Here is a 19,758-nt window from a genome sequence, read left to right on the forward strand (position 1 = left end):
CTGGACAACCATTTCTGGGAAGAAATTCTCTCTGATATGCACACGAAACCTCTCCCAGCAGAACCTGAGGGCATTTCCTTTTGTCCTATCACTGTTATCTGGGAGAAGAAGACCCACCTCAGTGCTGTCTCCCACTGCAAACCTCACCTCTCCCACAGCAGCAGTGATAACATTGTCCGTAAGAGGCAGATCACACTGTTGACTTGCTGGGAGTTTTCCCTAGGAAAGGCCAAGCAGGAGTCTCAGTGCCTGACTCACAGATCACACCTCTCCCAGCCCGTGTCACCCACAGCTGCTCTCTCTTTCCAAGCACGGGGCTCTACAAGAGTGGAAACTCTCTCCCTGCCTGTCAGGTATGTTAGTCCTCTTTGGGCTATTTACAGATTGTCAGACCAGTTTCTTCCTTTGCTCTCTCTTTGTGGTTAATTAGGCAGTTCTACTTTTTTTTGTTCACCTAAAATTTTTGAAACAAGTCTTTTGTTTTGCCATGTTAGTTCAGTCTGTTCGCACATCACCCCGTGCTTCCCAAGCTTTGTTGCAATGGAGGCTGTGCAATGGGCACCTGGTTGCAAAATCACATGTATTTTTAATGCCTCCTCCATTCTTACATGGCTTGGTGAAATTTGCTACTGTTTCAGGCATCAGGTAATGACAGGAGTGACCTGCAGGAGCACATGGCTTGTCCCAGGAATCGGACTGGAACTCTGTAAGAATAACTGCAGGAAAGGGTGAACGTGAGATATTTACAATAATTTGAACACTGATTCTGGAAAGGATATAATCAGTATTTTCCCCACTCCCCTCTGTAGGAAACTGCAGTATTCTTGTTCTCTAGACCTTTTGAAATTTTTTTTCTTGCCCATTTTTGACACTTTTATTGCTTTTGTGGGGAATAAAACCTCCTTCTTCAGAAGTTCATTTTGCAAAAGTGCTTCATTTGTACAGCTAATGCTCATCTTCCCCTCTTCATTGCATTTGCCCTGCAGATCACTCACTGGGCAGTCCCATAAAGAAATGGGAATTCAGTTTCCACCTTTCTTGGCAGAAGGAAGTTACCCCTCTCAAGCTGCAGACATTTTAGTGTGTGTAGCTGGTAATAAAAGATTTCAGAAATTCCAGCCATGTCTGCCTCAGAGGTAATAAACCTCTAAAGGAACGCAGCAGAAAGCAGCGTGGTGTCTGGTTTGAATGAGAGGAATGACTGCAACTCATATTGCTGCCGTTGATGTTTGTCAGTCTCCTACTAAAAATGAAACTTAATGAAAATGAAACTTTGTAAGAATGAAACAAATATCTTTGATACTCAGGTGGCTGAGAAATCTTTTGACAGAGCTCAGAGCTGCCTCTCCGTGCAAGAAGTCACAGCTATCTCCCTCCCGAGGAGAAATCACTCGGTGAATGAGGACGCAAGATCTTGCAGAGCGTATGTGCCTGCATTAATTTGACAAAGGCGATGAGTGTGCATGGAAGCAGGCACGGAGCCGCAGACATGCAGCCGCTAACCCTCCCCGTGCATCCCCTCCTCCTCCTCCTCCTGCAGCGCCCGGGGGCAGCGCGGAGCGGGCAGGTGCAGGGCGCACCCGGGCCCCGCCGCTGCCCGCTGCCCCTGCCCGGCCCCGCCGCTGCCCGCTGCCCGCTGCCCGCTGCCCGCTGCCCGCTGCCCCTGCCCGGCCCCGCCGCTGCCCGCTGCCCGCTGCCCGCTGCCCGCTGCCCGCTGCCCGCTGCCGCTGCCCGGCCCCGCCGGGGGAGGCTCGGCCGGAGCGCAGCGCGCTTCGCCGGGCGGGGGGGCTTGTTTGTTTGTTTCCTGCCCCATCCCATTTTTATGATCGCGAAGAGGAAGAAGCCTTCAGGTCAGCGGGAGAACTGCTGGCCCGGCGGCCGGCGGACAAGGGCTGCTTTGATCGGCGGCGGGGAGCGCCCGGGCTCCGATGTCCCGGCCATGCGGGCGCCCCGCGGCCCCGCCGCTGCCCGCGGGCGCTGAGCCCCGCCGGCGGCTGCCCGGCACAGCCCCGCCAGCCTGAGCTGAACCCGAGCCCCGGCCCCAGCCCGAGCCCCGGCCCCAGCCGGCGCCGCCTCCCCGCGGGCCCCGCGGGCGCGGACCCGCCGGCTCGGGGCGTCCCCGCCGCCTCCGCCCGGCGCCGCCCGGGGATGTGCGAGGCGGCTCCGCGGCCGGAGCCCTGCGAGCACCAGCGGGTGAGTGCGGGACGGGGCTGCGGGAGCGGGGCGGCACGGACGGGCGGACGGACAGACGGACGGGGCCCCGCGCGGCTCCCCAAGCCGGGAGCTGCCAGCCGGCAGCGGTGCTCCCTGAGCCGGGACGCTGGGTCTGGAGCCAGCTCACCCTCGGGGGGCCACGGGCCGGGCTCGGCCGGGGGTCGCACCCCGGGAGCGGCGCCCCGAGCCACCCTCGGGGGACCGGGACCGTCCCGGGCAGCGGCTGCGGCAGAGCCGAGCGCCCTCCCCGCCCGGGGCGGCCCGGCCCGGCCTTAGGCGCCTCCCCGGGGGCCGGAGCCGCGCTCGGAGGGCTCTGGGGATGTGCAGAGCTCCTGGGATGTGCAGAGCTCCGGGGATGTGCCGGGCTCTGGAGCTGTGCCTGGCTCCGGGCTGTGCCCGGCTCCGGGGATGTGCCCGGTTCCAGGATGTGCCCGGCTCCGGGGATGTGCCGGGCTCTGGGGCTATGCCCGGCTCCGGGGTGTGCCCGGCTCCGGGGTGTGCCCGGCTCCGGGGATGTGCCGGGCTCTGGGGCTATGCCCGGCTCCGGGGATATGCCCGGCTCCGGGATGTGCCCGGTTCCAGGATGTGCCCGGCTCCGGGATGTGCCCGGCTCCGGGGCTGTGCCGGGCTCCGGGATATGCCCGGTTCCAGGATGTGCCGGGCTCTGGGGCTATGCCCGGCTCCGGGGTGTGCCCGGCTCCGGGATGTGCCGGGTTCCGGGGCTGTGCCCGGCTCTGGGGATGTGCCCGGCTCCGGGGATGTGCCCGGCTCCGGGGTGTGCCCGGCTCCGGGATGTGCCCGGTTCCAGGATGTGCCCGGCTCCGGGATGTGCCCGGTTCCAGGATGTGCCGGGTTCCGGGGCTGTGCCCGGCTCTGGGGATGTGCCCGGCTCCGGGGCTGTGCCCGGCTCCGGGATGTGCCCGGCTCCGTGCGGCAGAAGAGGAGCAGCTCCCGCAGGCTGTCCGGCGATGCCCCATGACACTGCCCGGCTGGCACGGGACAGGCTGCACAAGTTAATGAAAACACAGTAGAGTATTCCAGAGATGTGCTTCATTTTCTGTGGAGGCGACGCTGGGAATCAAGTAACCCACAAACCGATTTTAACAAACCCATCCCAAAACCAAAAGCTAATGCATTCATTAACTCCTTGTGCCATTAGATCAGGATCAGTCGAAACATCTTCAGCTCTCTGTGGTGTCTCAGCTTCAGTAGGCAGGGCAGAGGGGATCACATAAGCACCAGGAAAAGTGTAAGAAAACCAGAATACCGAGGTTTGTGTCTGTTTAAATTATTCCTACAGTTTCGCTGTGCTTGCAGAAGCACATAAAGCAGCTTCTACCTAGTGGTCCTTAATGCAGATGGGTTCAACTCTAAATAACTAGAAGTAAAAATTAGTCAGATGCCTTTAGATGCGAGGAGCTCTCCTGCAGGAACAGGAAGATTAGCTCGCTTGGAAAACTTAAATGACGGCAAAGAACATATTTACACATGAAAGGTGCAGTGTTTCCTGCTGCTCTACGGAACTGTATTTTCAGTGCTCAAAGTCACCACCAGAGTCAGGAGATAAGCATCATTGCTTCAGCGAGGCTCCAAGTACCCAGAGGATTCCGGAGACTCGGCAGTATTTAGTCCACTCTTTTTTTGTGCTTAATATGACTGGAGGTGAGAAGGGGATAATGGTTAATTTGGTTTTTTATTATCTATGAACTTCTTGCTCATAGTTAATGCAGGGCAGATTTCTCACTCCTTTGCATGTTTCAGTGAGCTTTCTCTGTGCCTCAGAGACCACTGGCTCATTTGACCAAAAATCCTGTTCTTCAGAGAAAAACAGCAGCTCATGAGGCACAGGAAAGTAGTCGTGCTGGTCCCTGTAGGTGCAGACAGAGGCTGGGCAGACCTCAGGATGCCAGCCTCCTGAGCCATGGAAGAGCTGCAGTTCTGGCACTGCCAGCCACCTCCTGCAGCGTGATGTCCCAGGAGCAGTGACAGAAGGGCAGATGAGACACACAGAAATAAAATGTTCCTCATTTATGTAGAGGAGCAGTGTGAGAATGCCCAGTGAGCCACTGAGACAGGTGCTGGTTGTTATATCTATAACACTGGCCAACCCATGGAACATGAAATGTCTCTTACTTACATCTGTAGTATGGGGCTATTTGCCATCTTTATTAATAAACATACACTTTAGGGACCTGTTTCTGCAGCAGAGAAGCATCATTCTAGGGGAGGTGGACATCAGAGGAAGGAAGAGATTATTGGAAACTAAGGAATGTGAATCAGGCAGAAAACTAAGGAAAAGAATCAGGCAGGAGGTCCAGTGAAAAGCAAAGACTGGAGATGTGAGAGATTGCAGCAGTTTGAGGAGAGTTTGGTGTTGGGATGAACACAAGGCAGAAATACAGCCAAGCCAGTTTAAAATTATGAAGTTCTGAGTCTTAGACTTGACTGGATGCAGAGCCTGAGAAGGATCCCTCACTGACTTATGGGGAGAGGGTGCAAGGAAGGTTGACCTTTGTGTGAGGGATCTGGTGAATGTACTGTTGCCATTATTTATCCCAGTGAAATTCTCGTATTCTTTCCCATTGAATGGAAAGGGTGTGTACTGTCTGTGGATGTAAAGAGCCCCAGGAAAGGCTGGCAGGGATTTTCATTGTGAAATACTGAGAAATACATTGCTGTATGTGTAGGGACTGGAATCTCAGTTGGTGGAGGATAAGTAGGAGCAGGTGAAGGGAGAGCACAGAGCTGCCACCAGCAGCACTGCAAAGGTGGCCCAGTTACCTTGGAGAGCACGAGAAAGAGGATCTCCAAACCTGCTGCAAGGGCTGCACGAGTGAGCGTGAGCTCGCTGCCAGCGGCGTTGCGTGACTCCTGTGTGCACTGCTCTAACCTCCAAAGACAGGCCTGCTCACTGTTCTTTAAAAATTGCTGTGAACACTCACTGTCTTCAGTGTGAGTTTGACAGGCTCCCAGCAGAGCCTGATTTTTTTTTTCTATTTTTAGAGCCAGCTGTAAAGCTGTAGTCAAGAACTGCTTACATAATATTTTAGAAGTGACAGCGAAGCACAATGGCATATTTTGACCTTTGGCATTAGATAAGTAATTGGCAGGTTAAGTTAATTTTTATTCAAGCAAAGAGACTTGCTTTTTACTGCTTGTGAACTCCTGTACCTTCACACAAGATTAAACCCCACGGGTACATTTTAAAAATAGGTTTTGGTTTGCTGGCCTTCCTTTTCTGTGTGGTGTGAAGGAAGCTCCTCCACGTGAAGGAACTCCACTCTTCTGCTCTCGATCCATGACACAAAGTGTGTGGTGAGTGTGTGTGAGTGTGTGTGTGAGCGTGAGTGCCTGTGTGCACAGGCCTGGCAGAGGGCAGGATTCTTCATTTCCTGACAGCCCAGTAGTATTAAAATAATTGGAAAACTCACCTAGAAAACACCTTTGTTACTGCGCAATTGAGGAGCCGGTTTCGAGCCTGTGACTCAGGGTAAGTACTCAGTGAATATTCCCTTCTCCATTCCAGACGCTGGGTTATGGGCAAGTCGGAAAGCCAGATGGATATAACTGAGATGAATACTCCAAAACCAAAGAAGAGACTGGGATGGAGTGGCCTGGAAATAGGGCTGGCAGTGGTGGTGGTGCTGCTGGCCATCGTGGCCATCACCATGATCGCCCTGTACGCCACGTACGACGGTGAGCACGCGGGGCACGGGGAGGGCTGGGGGCTGCCTCAAATGTAAAGCTGCAGCCACGTGTCTTGTCGCTGGAAAAACTCAGAAACTGCGTCTTTCCAACGGGGACTCGGTAAATTCGTTTGTTCATGCAAAGTTGTGGTAAACACAAACCATCTGCTTGTTCTGACTTAGGAATACTTCTGTTTGTAATTAATGCTTCAGTGAGGAAAGATCTCAACAAACTACAACATTGCTGAAGAAAACCAAACTCCAGGGCTCCCTTTGTGTTCCTGGAGATGGATGAAAATCCTATTTTTTCCTTTTTCAGGCTGTTGCAGCAAGGACTCTCAGTGAGTGTAGTCATCCTGAGAGGTTTTGTGCTTCTGTAGCCAGAGCAAAACAATTTCATTCAGGGGGAAATACACTGGTAATTTTTGGAAAAGATAATACAGAGAAGTTAAAATTTCCATCTAGGGTCATCTAGAATTTTTCCTTATACTGAGAATTAAGTGCTTTTTTAAATTTTGAAGTAATTAATAGTTTTGTTTAAGCTTTTTATTGAATATAGTTCAATTATGGGATGGAAAAATACCATTGTGGGGGAAAAAGTTTTATTTTCAAAGCCTCGAAAGGAAATATTTTCATATTCCTGAATCCTGTATTTTGTTCAGAAGACTTCAGAGTGAATGTCTCAGAATTTTCATATAATTCCTTGAAAATCCTTTTGTCATTGTAAAGTATTGCTAAATTCAAACTGGCTTTGTCATTCTCTCCAGTCCTTGAGCTATTTTTCTCTAAATTGCTTCTTTGTTATAAAAATAGTATTTTGCCCACCTCCAATTGATGGGACATTTTCCTCTGATGACTACAAAAATTCCACATGATGAATGACTAGTACTGAATGACCCTAAAGGGTTGAAGATGATGATATTTTTAGAGCCTGATCCTATAAATATTCCCCTACTGACTGTAAGGTGTCCATTCATATTATCTTACTGTACACTGCAATTAAATTGACTGTCAATGGAAATATTTACAGTAGATTTTTTTAATATTGACATTGAATAAAATTAAGAATATAATTGTATTCTCTTTTAGATGGCATTTGCAAGACACCAGACTGTATCAAATCAGGTAAGAATGAAAATACATATGTTTTAAATTAATTTATGTGTTTTTAAACAAAATTACTACCACGGAATTCTCTCAATCTAACTGCAGACAAGTATGGCAGATAAAAGTGTGGGTCTGTTACCCCCCATGATTTTCTTAGCATAGTTCTTCTGAAAAAGTAGACTGTCATGCTGTGATATTGTCAATCTCACAGAGTCATCCTCCATGTCCAAACGATTCTGCACGTCATGGTCTGACAGGCTGCCTCATCCCTCAGTAACTAGAGCAGTTGTTAAAGAATCCCAGGCACAGTGCACCCCTGGAGGCTCCCAAAGGTGCTGACTCACCTTTAGGCACCAGTCAGACCTGCAGATACAGCAGAAATAGACAGGAAAGTCAGTGTATTGGTTTCCTTATTGCCATGGTTTCAGGTCTTTTGGAGCTCGGTCCTGCAGGGAAAGGCCCAGGGCAGCCCCTCATCCCAGGAGCTGCAGGTTGCCATCAGCACAGGTCACACCTAAGGTTTGTTCCAGGTGGTCATCGCTGCCTGTTCATCCCACCTCCAAGGTGTTCTCTCCCAGCATGAAAGCTCATGCTGTGCTTTGGAAAGTGATCCAATGAGTTCTCTAGCAGATTGTTCATCTCTGATGCTGCTCATTTCAGCTGAATACACATTGCTACAAGGGAGTTCAGACAGACTGTGTGATGGTGAATGAACTCCAAAAGGAAAGGCAGGAAAAGTTTGGAGAAATGAGGCACAGTGTAGCAAGAAGTGCCTAAAGTAATTAATCAGAACAATTTTGCTCTTTTATGCTTCTGTTAAATGCTCTAACAGCATTTAACCACTGGAAAGGGATAAAGTGAAGATACTGACAGAATTGATTGTTCATTTTGAGACAAGAGCTGCAAATAAATGATCAGAAGAAAAAAAATGCAGTAAAATAAATAATGAAGAAAAAATGTAATGAGAATTCACTGGTTAACCCAGGGTAAATACCAGTAACTGCATGGCACTGTTATCCACGGATTTGTGTGGCACAGGAAGATACAATGCAGTTTGTACTTTTGAGCATTTTTTGGATAAGCTGATACACTCTGATGACTCCCCTGAGCTCAGTCAGCACAGCCTGATGGAACAGGGGATTTTGGTCTCTGTTCCTTACCTAGGTAAGCATGTTGTTTTGCTCCTGAATCCTCCCCAGGTCACTGGTTGCTTTGCCAGCTTATATTACTTTATTTGTAAGCTATTAAAGCAGCAACTGGCAATCAGGAGTACTACAGTAAGATTAATCATTACAAGTAATTGATTTGAAGCTCTACATTCTTGGTGCCAGGTAGGAACTGAGTAGTGCATAGTCTGTATTTGTACAGGTATAAATTCACCTGGATTAGAGATAAAATAATAAAATATTTGTAACATAATCACTTTCTCTTGATTATAATGTATCTGTGGTATCAGGCAAATAATGAATGGTTATCTTGGGGCTCAGGTGTGCAAACAGCACTCTTGAGGAGAGTATTCTGCATGGTCATACTTACTGTATGTACTTCACATGCAGCCCTAAATGAAAGGCCACAGTGCCCAGAAAGACCACAGCTGAGCTCTTCCTGGTACTTTTGCAGTATTTAGGCTCTGATAAAAGTTGGATAGCTGATATTGGCTAGGCTGGACCTGGGAGCAGGAGAGAGATGATTATTTCTGTGTGGCAAGGCAGGCACAGAGGATTACCAGGTGCTGACTCCAAGCAGAGCAACCCGACTGCACAGTTCAAGCCAGGTTTGATATTACACTGTTAATGATTTCTCAGATTTAAGCAAGATATTAAATTTCTCCTGGCTTTTGTTGTGAGGTTTTTCCCAAAGGGACAGGTCAGCGGATAAGGGCCATCTTTTCTTGGTGTCAGAAGATGTGTCTGTCCTACTGTTGCTGATTGGCAGGGCTGGGTGTCCACTCCTGGCTAGGAAAGTCTGTGCTGCTGGACTGACACGTGCCAAGGTCACCCAAGGGACAGTGATGCCCTTCAGGTGCTCCCAGTCTGGCAGAGACATTCAGAGGGATACCCTTAAAACAGGAGATGTTAGGAGTAGTTACAGCTTTCCTCTTTCACAGCAAATAGGTGGAGTTGGGACAGGAATAAACTGCAGCATTCAAAACACTCCCCTTCCCTGACTGAAACAGGGCAAAAAAGACAGAAACCAGCAGCAGAGCTTCCACAATCCCAGAGCACTTGGGGCTGCAGTGTCACAGTTAGTAAAAATATGACTGAATTTCCCAGTCTCTGGCTGTTGGCATGATCCTGTGTCCCTTCAAATAGAAGTCACCCTGAAGCCATTGACTTCAGAAGGGAAACCATCAGCCAGGAGGCTTTGCATATATTTCCACAGTGGGTTTTATGCTACAGAAGCAGTCTGAGGTTGAAAATGCACCTGTCCATGGCTATTTCCATCTTGCAGGCACTGGAACACTGTAAAACCATCAGATGTTGGCCTAGAATGTAACACTCCTGAGCCAGCAGAAAAATGGGGGCAGGCAAATCAACACAAACACCACAGACTGTCTCTCCATTTCCACCAGCACAAGAGACATGGAAAATATTGAAAGTACTGGAAAAATAACTATAAATATTTGACTTGCCCATGTGGAGGAATGAACACTTGAAATCACAAGCCTCATAATTTACTAAAAATAATGTCAGAAAAATGGGAAGAATATTCAGTATCCTGGGAAATTTAGAGGTATCCCTAGCTCTTGCCTGACTCCCAAGATCTCTCTTTTCAGTGAGAGACTCTGTTCTGGCATACTGGTGGTCGAAGCAGTCTGGATGGAGTAGGAATAGGTACAGGGAGGAGCCCAGAGGGTTTCTGGACAGCGGCTGGGAAGCTGTCATCAAGGAATTGGATTTCACTGAGAATCCCTGTCACAACGAGCAATGACTGGCCAGTCTTTGACAAGCCACTCCAGGGAGTCAAAGGCACAGCAAGAGCAGTATCAGCTCTAGAGTAACACGTGGAGCAGGTCTAATAATGAGTGCAGCTTCCAGAAGGCATTAATAGAAAAACCTTTCCTGACAAGAACTGAAATAGTCCAACAAAGTCAGAATTTGATTGAAATAGACAGGATTCAGTTGAGTCTAAATCATACTTCATTACCAAAATTACATTACAGTGGATGCTTAACCTCTGCTATGTCTTGTGCTTTCAAAGTCCCTTTTCACCACGTTCCAGTACAAAGAAGGGTAAGTGAAGGGTAAATGAAACATGCTACATTTTATTTAGAACTGAGTGACCACTCGCAGGGAGCAGGAACATCTGTCAGTTTACCACCAGTAAACACAGCCAACTGGAAAGTATGGGAGTTGTGGTCAGCACAGGAATAGTAATTCCTTGTTCACAGATGAGAACTTTGTTTGGTCTAGAACCAAGTAAGCCAAGCCTATCCTAAACGAAATACATTTATGACTTCCCTCTTGAGAGCAAAGGAGTGTAGTGCATGTGTGTGCAACGCGTGTCTGTGTGCTGCAGCTGCCCGGATCCTGGAGAACATGGACCCCAGTGCCCGGCCCTGCCAGGACTTCTACCAGTACGCCTGCGGGGGGTGGCTCAAGAGGAACGTCATCCCCGAGACCAGCTCCCGTTATAGCAACTTTGACATTTTGAGAGACGAACTAGAAGTTGTTTTAAAAGGTCAGTGGAGTTTGGGGACTAAATAAAGTTTCTTCTTTGCCTTACGTGTTATCCTAAGAAGTTGTGGTTTTCTAGCAAAGCTTAAAATACTACCAGATATTTCAGGTTTTTGTGTTTGGTTCAGGACAAATCTGCCCCAAACTGTTTGCTGGGAGAGGGCTCTGGGAGCGTGCTGCTGTGTCTGACACTGGGGCAGAGCTGAGCTGCTACCTGCAGATCAGACCAGCTGCAGTTCCCACCCTGAGCCTGCCCCAGCGACAGCACCTGGCAGGTGAAGGAGGAGGAGGAGGAGGAGGGGGAGGTCTGTGTCTACATCAGCTGAAATGCTGGAAGCTGCTCTCTGGCAGTCCATGCCCTGCCTATCTGTGTTCCATCAGAAAGCCCAAAGAGCATGCAAGCTATTTCCCTATCTGTCATATCAACAGTATCAAATTCTTCACCATCCCTTTCTTCAGGTGAAAATAACAGAGTCCAAGAAGGCAGTCTGTACTCATGTAACACTCTCCAACTCATTCTCTCCTGGCTAAATATCCTGGGTTTTTTACTTTGCCTATCTCCTGGTTTTGCCAGCTGTGTCTTCACACAATAGCCTGGTTGCTTAAAACGTGTCCCTGAGAAGTCAGAGCATTTGTCTGTCACCCAGGGATCCTACAGAGTTATCTGCTGGCTCCGTTACGTTCCACACCCCAGCACAGGCTGCAGCCACTGCAGGGCACTTCCCCTGCAGAGCTTTCCCCTCAGCTGCTGAAAGGCAGAGCCTCCCTGGGGCTGGACACGAGCTCCCCCGGCCCAGCCCTGCTGCTCAGAACCTGCAGGACAGAGCAGGAATGACCATGAGGTCAGGAATGGCCACGAGGTCAGGAATGACCATGCTGTGTGTTTCAGATGTCCTCGACACCCCCAGCACCAACGACATCCCAGCGGTGCAGAAGGCAAAAACCCTGTACAGGTCCTGCATAAATGAAAGTAAGTGTCCCCTGGGGCCGTTGCCTACAGATGCCTCAGCAGCACCCAAGGGCAGCCTCAGGCAGCTGCACCTGTGTCCTGTTCTGTGCATCATTTCTCAGATATCCTTTGTGAAAACTGAAGTGTGTCTATTCTATAGAGTTCAATCAGAACCTCAGCATAAAACTGGTATTGTACCTCCTGCTTTACTACCTTAGGAATTTTAGGTAACTCTTCAGTTACTAATGTGCTGCAGATGTATAAACTCAAATCCTTTAAATGGGAGTTAACTTCTTTTGTAGAAACCAGCAGGGGTGAGGTGAAAGCTACCTGACACACCAGGCTCTGCCACTAGAACAAAGAGCAGTAAAACAGTTTGCAGTGCTTCTTAAATAATATTTTCTTGTTTCTGTAATAGTATGAATACTTTTCAAAACTGTTATTTCAAGCTATCTGCAGAGAGAGGAAAGAAAAAGACATTACTTCAAGGTCATGTTCTCAAGGATCTGCATATGCTGTTTGTAACTGGAATATTTTTACATGAAATGTTAAAGCACAGTCATACATCAGAGCAAACTGCTGTTGTGGTGATGGGGGAAACGCAGTTCTCAGCTTCATTGTCCTAAACTCATAATATATATTATAATATATAACATTTGTGGGGTTTAAAATGTCATGGTAACTCATTTTATTTTTTTCCAAAAGCTGCCATTGATATCCGAGGTGGAAGGCCTCTAATTAGTTTATTGCCAAATGTGTCTGAGTGGCCTGTAGCAACAACTGACTGGGATGCTTCCTATGGTAAGATAACCTGTGCTTATTTCCTTTTAGTTAAAATATCTAAATTATTTAATTTATTGCTTACTAAAAATAGAGACTGACTATACCTTCCATTTGCTTAGGTACTGCTTGGACAGCTGAGACAGCTATTGCACAGCTCAACTCCAGATATGGAAAAAAGGTCCTTATTAATTTTTTTGTTGGCACGGACGATAAAAATTCCACAGCACATATCATTCACGTAAGTCTGCCTGGGTGCCGTGGCCTCGTTGATCATAAAAGAGCAGCAAATAACTGTAAGCACAGACATAAATGTTAGCAAGGAGAGACATCAGTGATCTGAATGTGACCTGAGTGCTTAGTAGAGGAATTTGTGAATTAATGTAGTTTTCAGCTGAGACTCTGGGTTCCACAGTTCCCTGTCTGATCTCCAAGCTGACATCTTTGTTCTGTGCACTCATACACTGTCACTGCCAGTGAGACAGGAATGACAGGGACAGAAAGGTCATCTCTGAAACCTGAACGTCCAGACGAGGCAGGAGAAGGTCTGCTGACTGCTGGGATGCAGCACTCAGAGGAGCAGAGGGCCAGTCTCTCCTGTCAGTGGTGGATGGAGCCACGAGCACCTCACGTGCCGGGGTGTCAGAGATGCAGGGGCTGCCTAGCTTCTCTCTGGGCTGTTCTGTCATCTGTGGCTCACCTGTTTTCACACTGGCTACCAGTGCCTTGCAGTGTTCAGCAACAGGAGAAAAAAAGATTGAAAAGAAAAACAAAAAGTTTAACAAGAATGAAAATAGTGAAAGGTGGGCAACAGGATGAGAGAGGAATGCCCCTGTGGCCAGAAAATAATCTGGCCAGTGAAGCATCAGCACCTGTAGTTACCAAAAGAACAGTACAATGCTCTGCCATTTCCCCTTAAGCTCTTCTCCATTTTTACTTGCATTTACAGATCGATCAGCCTGGGCTGGGCCTGCCTTCTCGGGACTACTACGAGTGCACTGGTGCATACCAGGAGGTGAGGGGGAGCTGACACACCACTGGTGACAGTTCTCATGTTTTAGCCTGTATTTTCAAGGCAGCTACTAGACTTCTTAAGACTTTTTGTTAGGAGATAAACATGAAACAATTTAGCTTTGTTATAGAGCCTCACAGCTTCACAGCTGGATCAAGAGCTATCCCCTGGCTGTCAGAGTTGTATTTAAACAGAATACAAGTGGTCACGATGAGCCCTGTTCTGTCACTGCAAAAAGCAGGTCACTTCTGTGACCGACTGGCAGCAACTGGCAAATGCTGCAGGTGAACTACTTCTACCAGGAATAGGCTTGGAAAGAAAAACAGAACATTCAGAACCAAAGAGACACTTTGCTGCATGAAAGATCTGAAAAGATCACCATCTCCTACATCAACTGCTGAGCACACACACAGCAGCAAAAGGATGTGATACAACAGAAATGGCTCAGATACCTGAAACCTTGCATGGTCTCCTTTAATTCTTGTTTACTCATTACTTCTGCGGGTCTCATTAACCTGTTAGCACTGACACTGTATCCCTGTTGCTAATCTTGGATGTGCTTTAAGTCCTTGAGAGCTGATGGGTGTCTGTGCTGAAGTCATGGAGCTGAAACTGCTACCACAGTGACCTTTAATTAACCACATTCCTTCTGTGGAATTAAATGCAGAAGCAATGAGAAAGTGTACAGGCCATTTGGGCTTTGTAGGTATTTTGTTGGTGTGCAACAGTTAACAGTGATTACATTTAATTACAGGTCACATGCTCATAAAGACAGTCATTGCCATCTGAACTGGCCAGGTCCATGCGAGATGGCCTTTAGGAGCTGACTCACATTGCACAGTCTGCACCTTCCATATGTTGTGTTAACTGCAGCACTGAGGGACAGTTCCTGTCCTCTGACCTACCTGAGTATCAGCTCTGCACTGCTGGAAAGCAGAGGAGGAAGTACTGTTAAAAGCCAGCTTTATCAGGGCAGGCGGGTCCCCAGTGTCCTCCCAAGCAGGGCTGCTCCCCGCCAGGGCTGCTCCCTCCCAGCCCCGCTCTCCTGCCCTTGGCTCTGCTTCCTGCTGTTATTCCATGCACACAGCAAAATCACCTCTGCCCCTGCCCCTTCCAGGCCTCTGCCCCCAGCAGCACTGCCCACCCCAGAGCTACAGGTGGAACCTGCCAATTAGACATTTTTAAGATCTTTTTCTCTTGTAACATACAGGGCGGCTCTGCACGCCTTAAGTTTCCACTGAAACTGCTGAGACTATTTATACAGTCCAGATGAAATTACCTTAGTTCTTTGCTACCTGACTTCAGAGGTGCACTTAGCAGAAGAGTAAAGTCATTGATTGGTACCTAAAAATCTCTGTTAGCTTACCGGTTTGAGGTAATAGCTACACTGAATTTTATGACGGTTTTTACAGTGCTGGTATGCACTGTCTTTTGTGACTTCTTGTAGCTGTCAGTGGTTTCATGGGCTTTTCTCTTTCCGAAATGATCTCTCCTGCTTGTAACTGGCACTGGGAGTTGAGCCCTTTGTGCTGCTGAGCCCTGTCCCTGTCCTTGTCCCTGTCCCTGTCCCTGTCCCTGTCCCTGTCCCTGTCCCTGTCCCTGTCCCTGTCCCTGTGCAGCTCTGTGCAGGCTGCGGTGCCACAGCCCCAGGTGGGCACAGCCTGGCAGGGAGGGTGCCCAGGAGGGGACAGGGAATGGCTGCACACGTGGAGCACTCATTAAAGAGGTGTGTGCCCTGCCTTAGGAGCTGAATGTACCAAAATACTGCATCAATAAAGCTGATGACATGCACACCTTATTAATCCTAGGTTTAATCAGTGGTTTGGTAGGTTACATTGCATAAACCAGATTTATTATTTGATAGCTGATCCAGCACTATGTATGGTTTTTTATTTGCATTGAAAAGGAAAACAGCATTTCTGTTGATGGAAAAATGTGTGTGACTTACCAATGAGGAATTAGAATTACAAATAATAATGGAATTACAATAAAACAGGTTCCATAAAATATAATGACACCTTGAGATATTTGGCCATGTGACATTTCAGAGAATTTGCTGCTGTATTCACATTCTTATCATTACTGAACTCTTTAATGATAGATTTCATATAAATTGTCTGTAGTATACCTAACTTTGCATACAGCAACATGAGTTCTGACTGCCCCAAGAAGCACTGGAGGAGGTTCACAGCTTCTGGGAGTGCTTTTCCCACAAAGCCAATTCCCTCGGTTTATGTTCCTGGGAACACAGCTCTTTGGAAGTGGTATTTTTGGAAGTTGTAATTAAAGTGAGCTAGAAAAAACATGGGTGATGGTTTAAATATGGACATACAAATGTCTCATTCTAAATAATGAAAACAGTGCAGTCGTTGGGAGTGCTCAGCTTTGAACAGTGCTCCAGTTACCCAGCAGTGCTCCATGAGGGAATGTGCACAGTTCATTTCTAGTTGTGACCTAATAGCATTTCCGATAAAATTGACCTGTTTAAATAAGGAATGAAGAGCTGGAGTTCATAAAAATGAAGATGAAATCTTGAACATAATCAAGGTATGCTCTCCTTGGAAGAGTTTTGTCTTTAAACTGTTCCTGTTTTTTCCTGCAGGCATGTTCTGCCTATGTCGATTTCATGATTTCTGTAGCTAAATTAATCCTACAAGAAAGAAGTATTTCTATCAATGAGAGTGAGATTTCTGCGCAAATGAGAAGAGTTATGGACCTGGAGAAAGAGATTGCCAATGTAAGAAAAACTTCTTTAAACTATCCTTTAAATAACTGACTTTTTTCATAATACCTAAGAGAGCTGACTGTAAAGTGAGTGGTTAACTTCCTTGCTGCTGCTGCTTGGTGGGAGTAGAAACGTATGGAGCGTGTTACACCTGAAGGAACAGCTGTGTGCTGGGAGGAGCAAGGGAAAGTATTTGAGGCAGCCGTTTTCCAAACAACAAAGTGTGTTATCCTGATCTGCTCACAGAAGCCCTGCAAGAGCAGAGAGAGACAGACTTGGGATTTGGTTAATGTGGTTTAGAGCGTGAGTTTTGGGAGATGCTTTGGGGCCTCTCCTCCCTTTGTCCTGTTTCCCTGTGGGCTGTTTGGATCCCAGAGCAGCAGATTCCCAGCCCTTGGCCTGCTGTGAACACAAAGTCATGTTTGTGCTGCACAAGCTGCTCCACAATGCTGATTGTTCCAAGGGCATTTTTAACAAACACTGTTCTCCCTTAAAAGAAAAGGACAAAGGAAAAATAATATCATGAATATGACTTTGGAGGAATAGTGAGGGTTTGAATGTGCATGGAGAAAACCAAAGGCCTTCATGAGCAAACCATGGCTTATTATTATTAACCATTGCAACAGGACCTGAAGCTGAGGATGACCATGAAACAGGCTGAATACATATTTTATAGCTTCAGCTATTTTTGAAGTTACCCTGATAGTAAGGTCACATACTTGGGAAAACCATTTATATGCACTAAAACTGTCTGATTTGGATTTTCTTCATTTTCGTGAGAAACACACCTCTGGGCTTGGCTCAGAGATGGGCAATTATTATCAAAAAGGGAATTCACTGAAGAAAGGCTCTAAAGAGGAGATTGAGAGGAATTCATGCCTGCAAGTGTCCCTGCAGCAGTGCTGCTGGTGGAGTCCAGCTGGTGCTGGGGAACCTGCCACTGCCTGGGATTTTAACCTTTCATCCAAAACTTAGTATCAGCCTGAATGTGACTGAAGAGAGCTGGCATTGTGCTCTTGGGAATTTGTTTAAAAAAACACAGAAAAACCCCACTGAATGCACAATAGAATAGAGGAAACGGAAGAGAAGGATAAAAGGAGGTTTGGCATAACTGATTTTTCAAAGCACTTCAGAAGGGTAACATCTGCTGCTGTGGATGCAGGTGTTGAACTCAGCAGTGCAAACTGCCAGTGCCCAGAGCAGCACAGAGCTGTGTGAGCTGGGGGCTCTGCCTTCCCAGCAGTGCTGTGGGTCACAAAGAACACACAGGGCAGCAGTGCACCCTGATCAGAACCGAAACTCCTGGGAACTGACTCAATATACTCAGTCATTTTCTCCTGATTAACTCTGACAGGCAACAACAAAATCTGAAGACAGAAATGATCCACTTCTGCTGTACAATAAAATGACCTTGGCACAACTCCAAAACAACTTCTCACTGGAAATCAATCACAAGGTGAGTGATCAATAACCTGGTATTTTGACCTCTAATTTATCACTGATGGGGTTAAACAATGAAGGCTGGATTGTTTTTCTGTTAAAGACATGACTTATTTGTGATTGAACAGGATCCCTGATGTGCACAGTCCTACCTGCTCTTCTGATGACACTGAGCTGTAGGCACATTCTGTACCCACTGCTTCTCCTGACCCAAAGGCACATCTTCCCATTTGCCTCAACATAAAAAAGATGGAAAAGTACAAAGGAAAAAAAAATTCCAGTGGGAGGTGTCTCTGCCCATGGCAGGGGGTTGGAAATAGATGATCTTTAAGATCACTTCAAAGCCAGACCATTCTGTGGTTCTCTGATCCTGTTCCTTATCCTCATGGGTTCAGGGCCCAGGACACAAGTCCAGCCTGTAGCCACAGCTGGTTCAGAGATGTTTAGTGGACTCTTCAGCCCCACTCTGTTTATCCAGAGCTGCAGATTCAGAACAAAAATCCAGTTTGTCCAACATTGCCTCTGTAATCACTGCTCCCAGGGCAAGCAGAAAGGAGCCAGGCTGTCAGGCCTATGAATCAGGACCGTTCTCCACATCCCTCCCACTGCTGCTCCCCCAGATGTGTCAGCTCTGCTCTCACCCTGAGCCATGTGCTGTTTGTGCAGGGCAGCCTTTAACTCATGGCACCAGAGAGCAGCTGAAAACCAGCCCAAGCTTTGCTAACACAGCTCTGTCTCCTCAGGAACATAATGTCATCCTGAACATGGGTAGTTTTCATTCTCATGACTTTTATTGAGGTTTCTGAGGCCAGTAAGGTGCAATGAAACACTGTTATTCCTGGCACTTTTTCATATTCACTGCAATTTTATTGACTTTAATTCTCTGACAGTTCCCTCCTGCCTGGTTTAATTGGTTTCATAATTCACTGTCTCCCACAGGTGTAGTTGGTTACCATTACAGTCATCCTGTCAGAAAACAACAACTCCTGTCATAGAATGGCATTGCCCTGGTTATTATTAGTTCCTGGGGGGTGCTGCAGATCAGCACTAATTTAAATTTATTCCAAAATGCTCAAAAGACATTTGATGGGAGTTGGTAGTGTTGTAACATCTAAGGATAGAACAGCAATTATTCCCAAGATTAGCCTGAAGTTTGCTGCTTCTCTCCCAGACCTGCAGTGACTGTTCCTTAAAGCTTATCTGCTCTCCTCAGCTACTTCCACTTGTCTGGTGGAAGACATTACCTCTTCCAATAAACCTTTCCAAAGACACAGGCAGGGAAAAATCACCAACACATTTTAAAGTAATAGGCAGAACAGAAACTTAAAAAAATTTTTTAAAAAGTGTTACTTTGAAATCAAAGCAATTTCTCTACCCTTTCTGCCAAATACCCCCCTATGCTAATAACATTTTTAGAGCTATAAATGATCTCAGGCCAGCTATTATTACAATGACCCCATTTATAAGTAGTGCAGATATTAGGGAAACTAAAGGCAGAGCAGCTGTGTCATGCAAACATATTTAAATGGTTTATGGCCGAACCATATCATAATGCATACTGATTTTCCAGGTGTTCAACTGGTCAGAATTCATAAATGCCATCATGTCAACTGTGCAAATCAACGTTGACAACACGGAACATGTCATTGTTTATGACCCTGACTACCTTCTCAAGCTCAGGTCTATTCTCGTAAAATACTCTTCCAGGTAGGTGTGTTAAGTGTGCTACTTGTATCTTCTTTCCAGCAAACCTGAAAAGCCTCAAAACATCACCTCACCAGCTTATTATTGTTGTTTTGTTAAACAGAGACCTTCAGAATTACATGGCCTGGCGATTTGTCATGGATCTTGTCAACAGCCTCAGCCGGGACTACAAGGAAACGAGGAATGCTTTCCGTAAGGTGCAGAAATTCATCTCTCCCTACGTTTTAATGATGGCTTTTGTGAGCCACAAAACATAGTTTTTTATGTAGGTGTAGTATATAAATATTTAATGTACTTTGGATTTTGCACACAAAAGCCAGATGTGTTTGCTGAGCCTCTGCTGGAGTGTATCTATAATTTATGGGATTTCTGCCTGATAGCTGAGTGGATTTGAAAGCACTGCTTTGATACCTGGTCTCTTGTTTTTCTGAATCTAAATTAATCCCCATTTTGGTATCAGAACA

At 47.0% G+C, this 19,758-nt stretch overlaps 1 protein-coding gene across 4 annotated transcripts in view; it reads left to right on the forward strand.

Moving 5' to 3' along the window:
• Nucleotides 1–203: 203 nt before the first annotated feature.
• The window catches only part of MME (membrane metalloendopeptidase), a 32,235-nt gene continuing 12,680 nt past the window's right edge, over nucleotides 204–19,758 (forward strand). The window contains exons 1-12 of one of the 4 annotated variants that reach the window (XM_064385012.1): nucleotides 204–353; nucleotides 5,741–5,910; nucleotides 6,990–7,025; nucleotides 10,527–10,688; nucleotides 11,574–11,654; nucleotides 12,339–12,434; nucleotides 12,536–12,654; nucleotides 13,363–13,428; nucleotides 16,028–16,162; nucleotides 17,505–17,606; nucleotides 19,161–19,297; nucleotides 19,398–19,491. In XM_064385012.1, the coding sequence (XP_064241082.1) occupies nucleotides 5,751–5,910; nucleotides 6,990–7,025; nucleotides 10,527–10,688; nucleotides 11,574–11,654; nucleotides 12,339–12,434; nucleotides 12,536–12,654; nucleotides 13,363–13,428; nucleotides 16,028–16,162; nucleotides 17,505–17,606; nucleotides 19,161–19,297; nucleotides 19,398–19,491 (1,188 nt within the window). In that variant the 5' untranslated portion in view covers nucleotides 204–353; nucleotides 5,741–5,750. Of the gene's footprint in view, nucleotides 354–2,074; nucleotides 2,194–5,369; nucleotides 5,530–5,740; nucleotides 5,911–6,989; nucleotides 7,026–10,526; nucleotides 10,689–11,573; nucleotides 11,655–12,338; nucleotides 12,435–12,535; nucleotides 12,655–13,362; nucleotides 13,429–16,027; nucleotides 16,163–17,504; nucleotides 17,607–19,160; nucleotides 19,298–19,397; nucleotides 19,492–19,758 lie in introns of those variants that run through there. The other 3 variants (XM_064385014.1, XM_064385011.1, XM_064385013.1) reach the window with 3 other exon arrangements.

Source organism: Passer domesticus, chromosome 11 (assembly GCF_036417665.1).
Source record: "Passer domesticus isolate bPasDom1 chromosome 11, bPasDom1.hap1, whole genome shotgun sequence".
In the NCBI taxonomy this organism is placed as follows: domain Eukaryota; kingdom Metazoa; phylum Chordata; class Aves; order Passeriformes; family Passeridae; genus Passer; species Passer domesticus.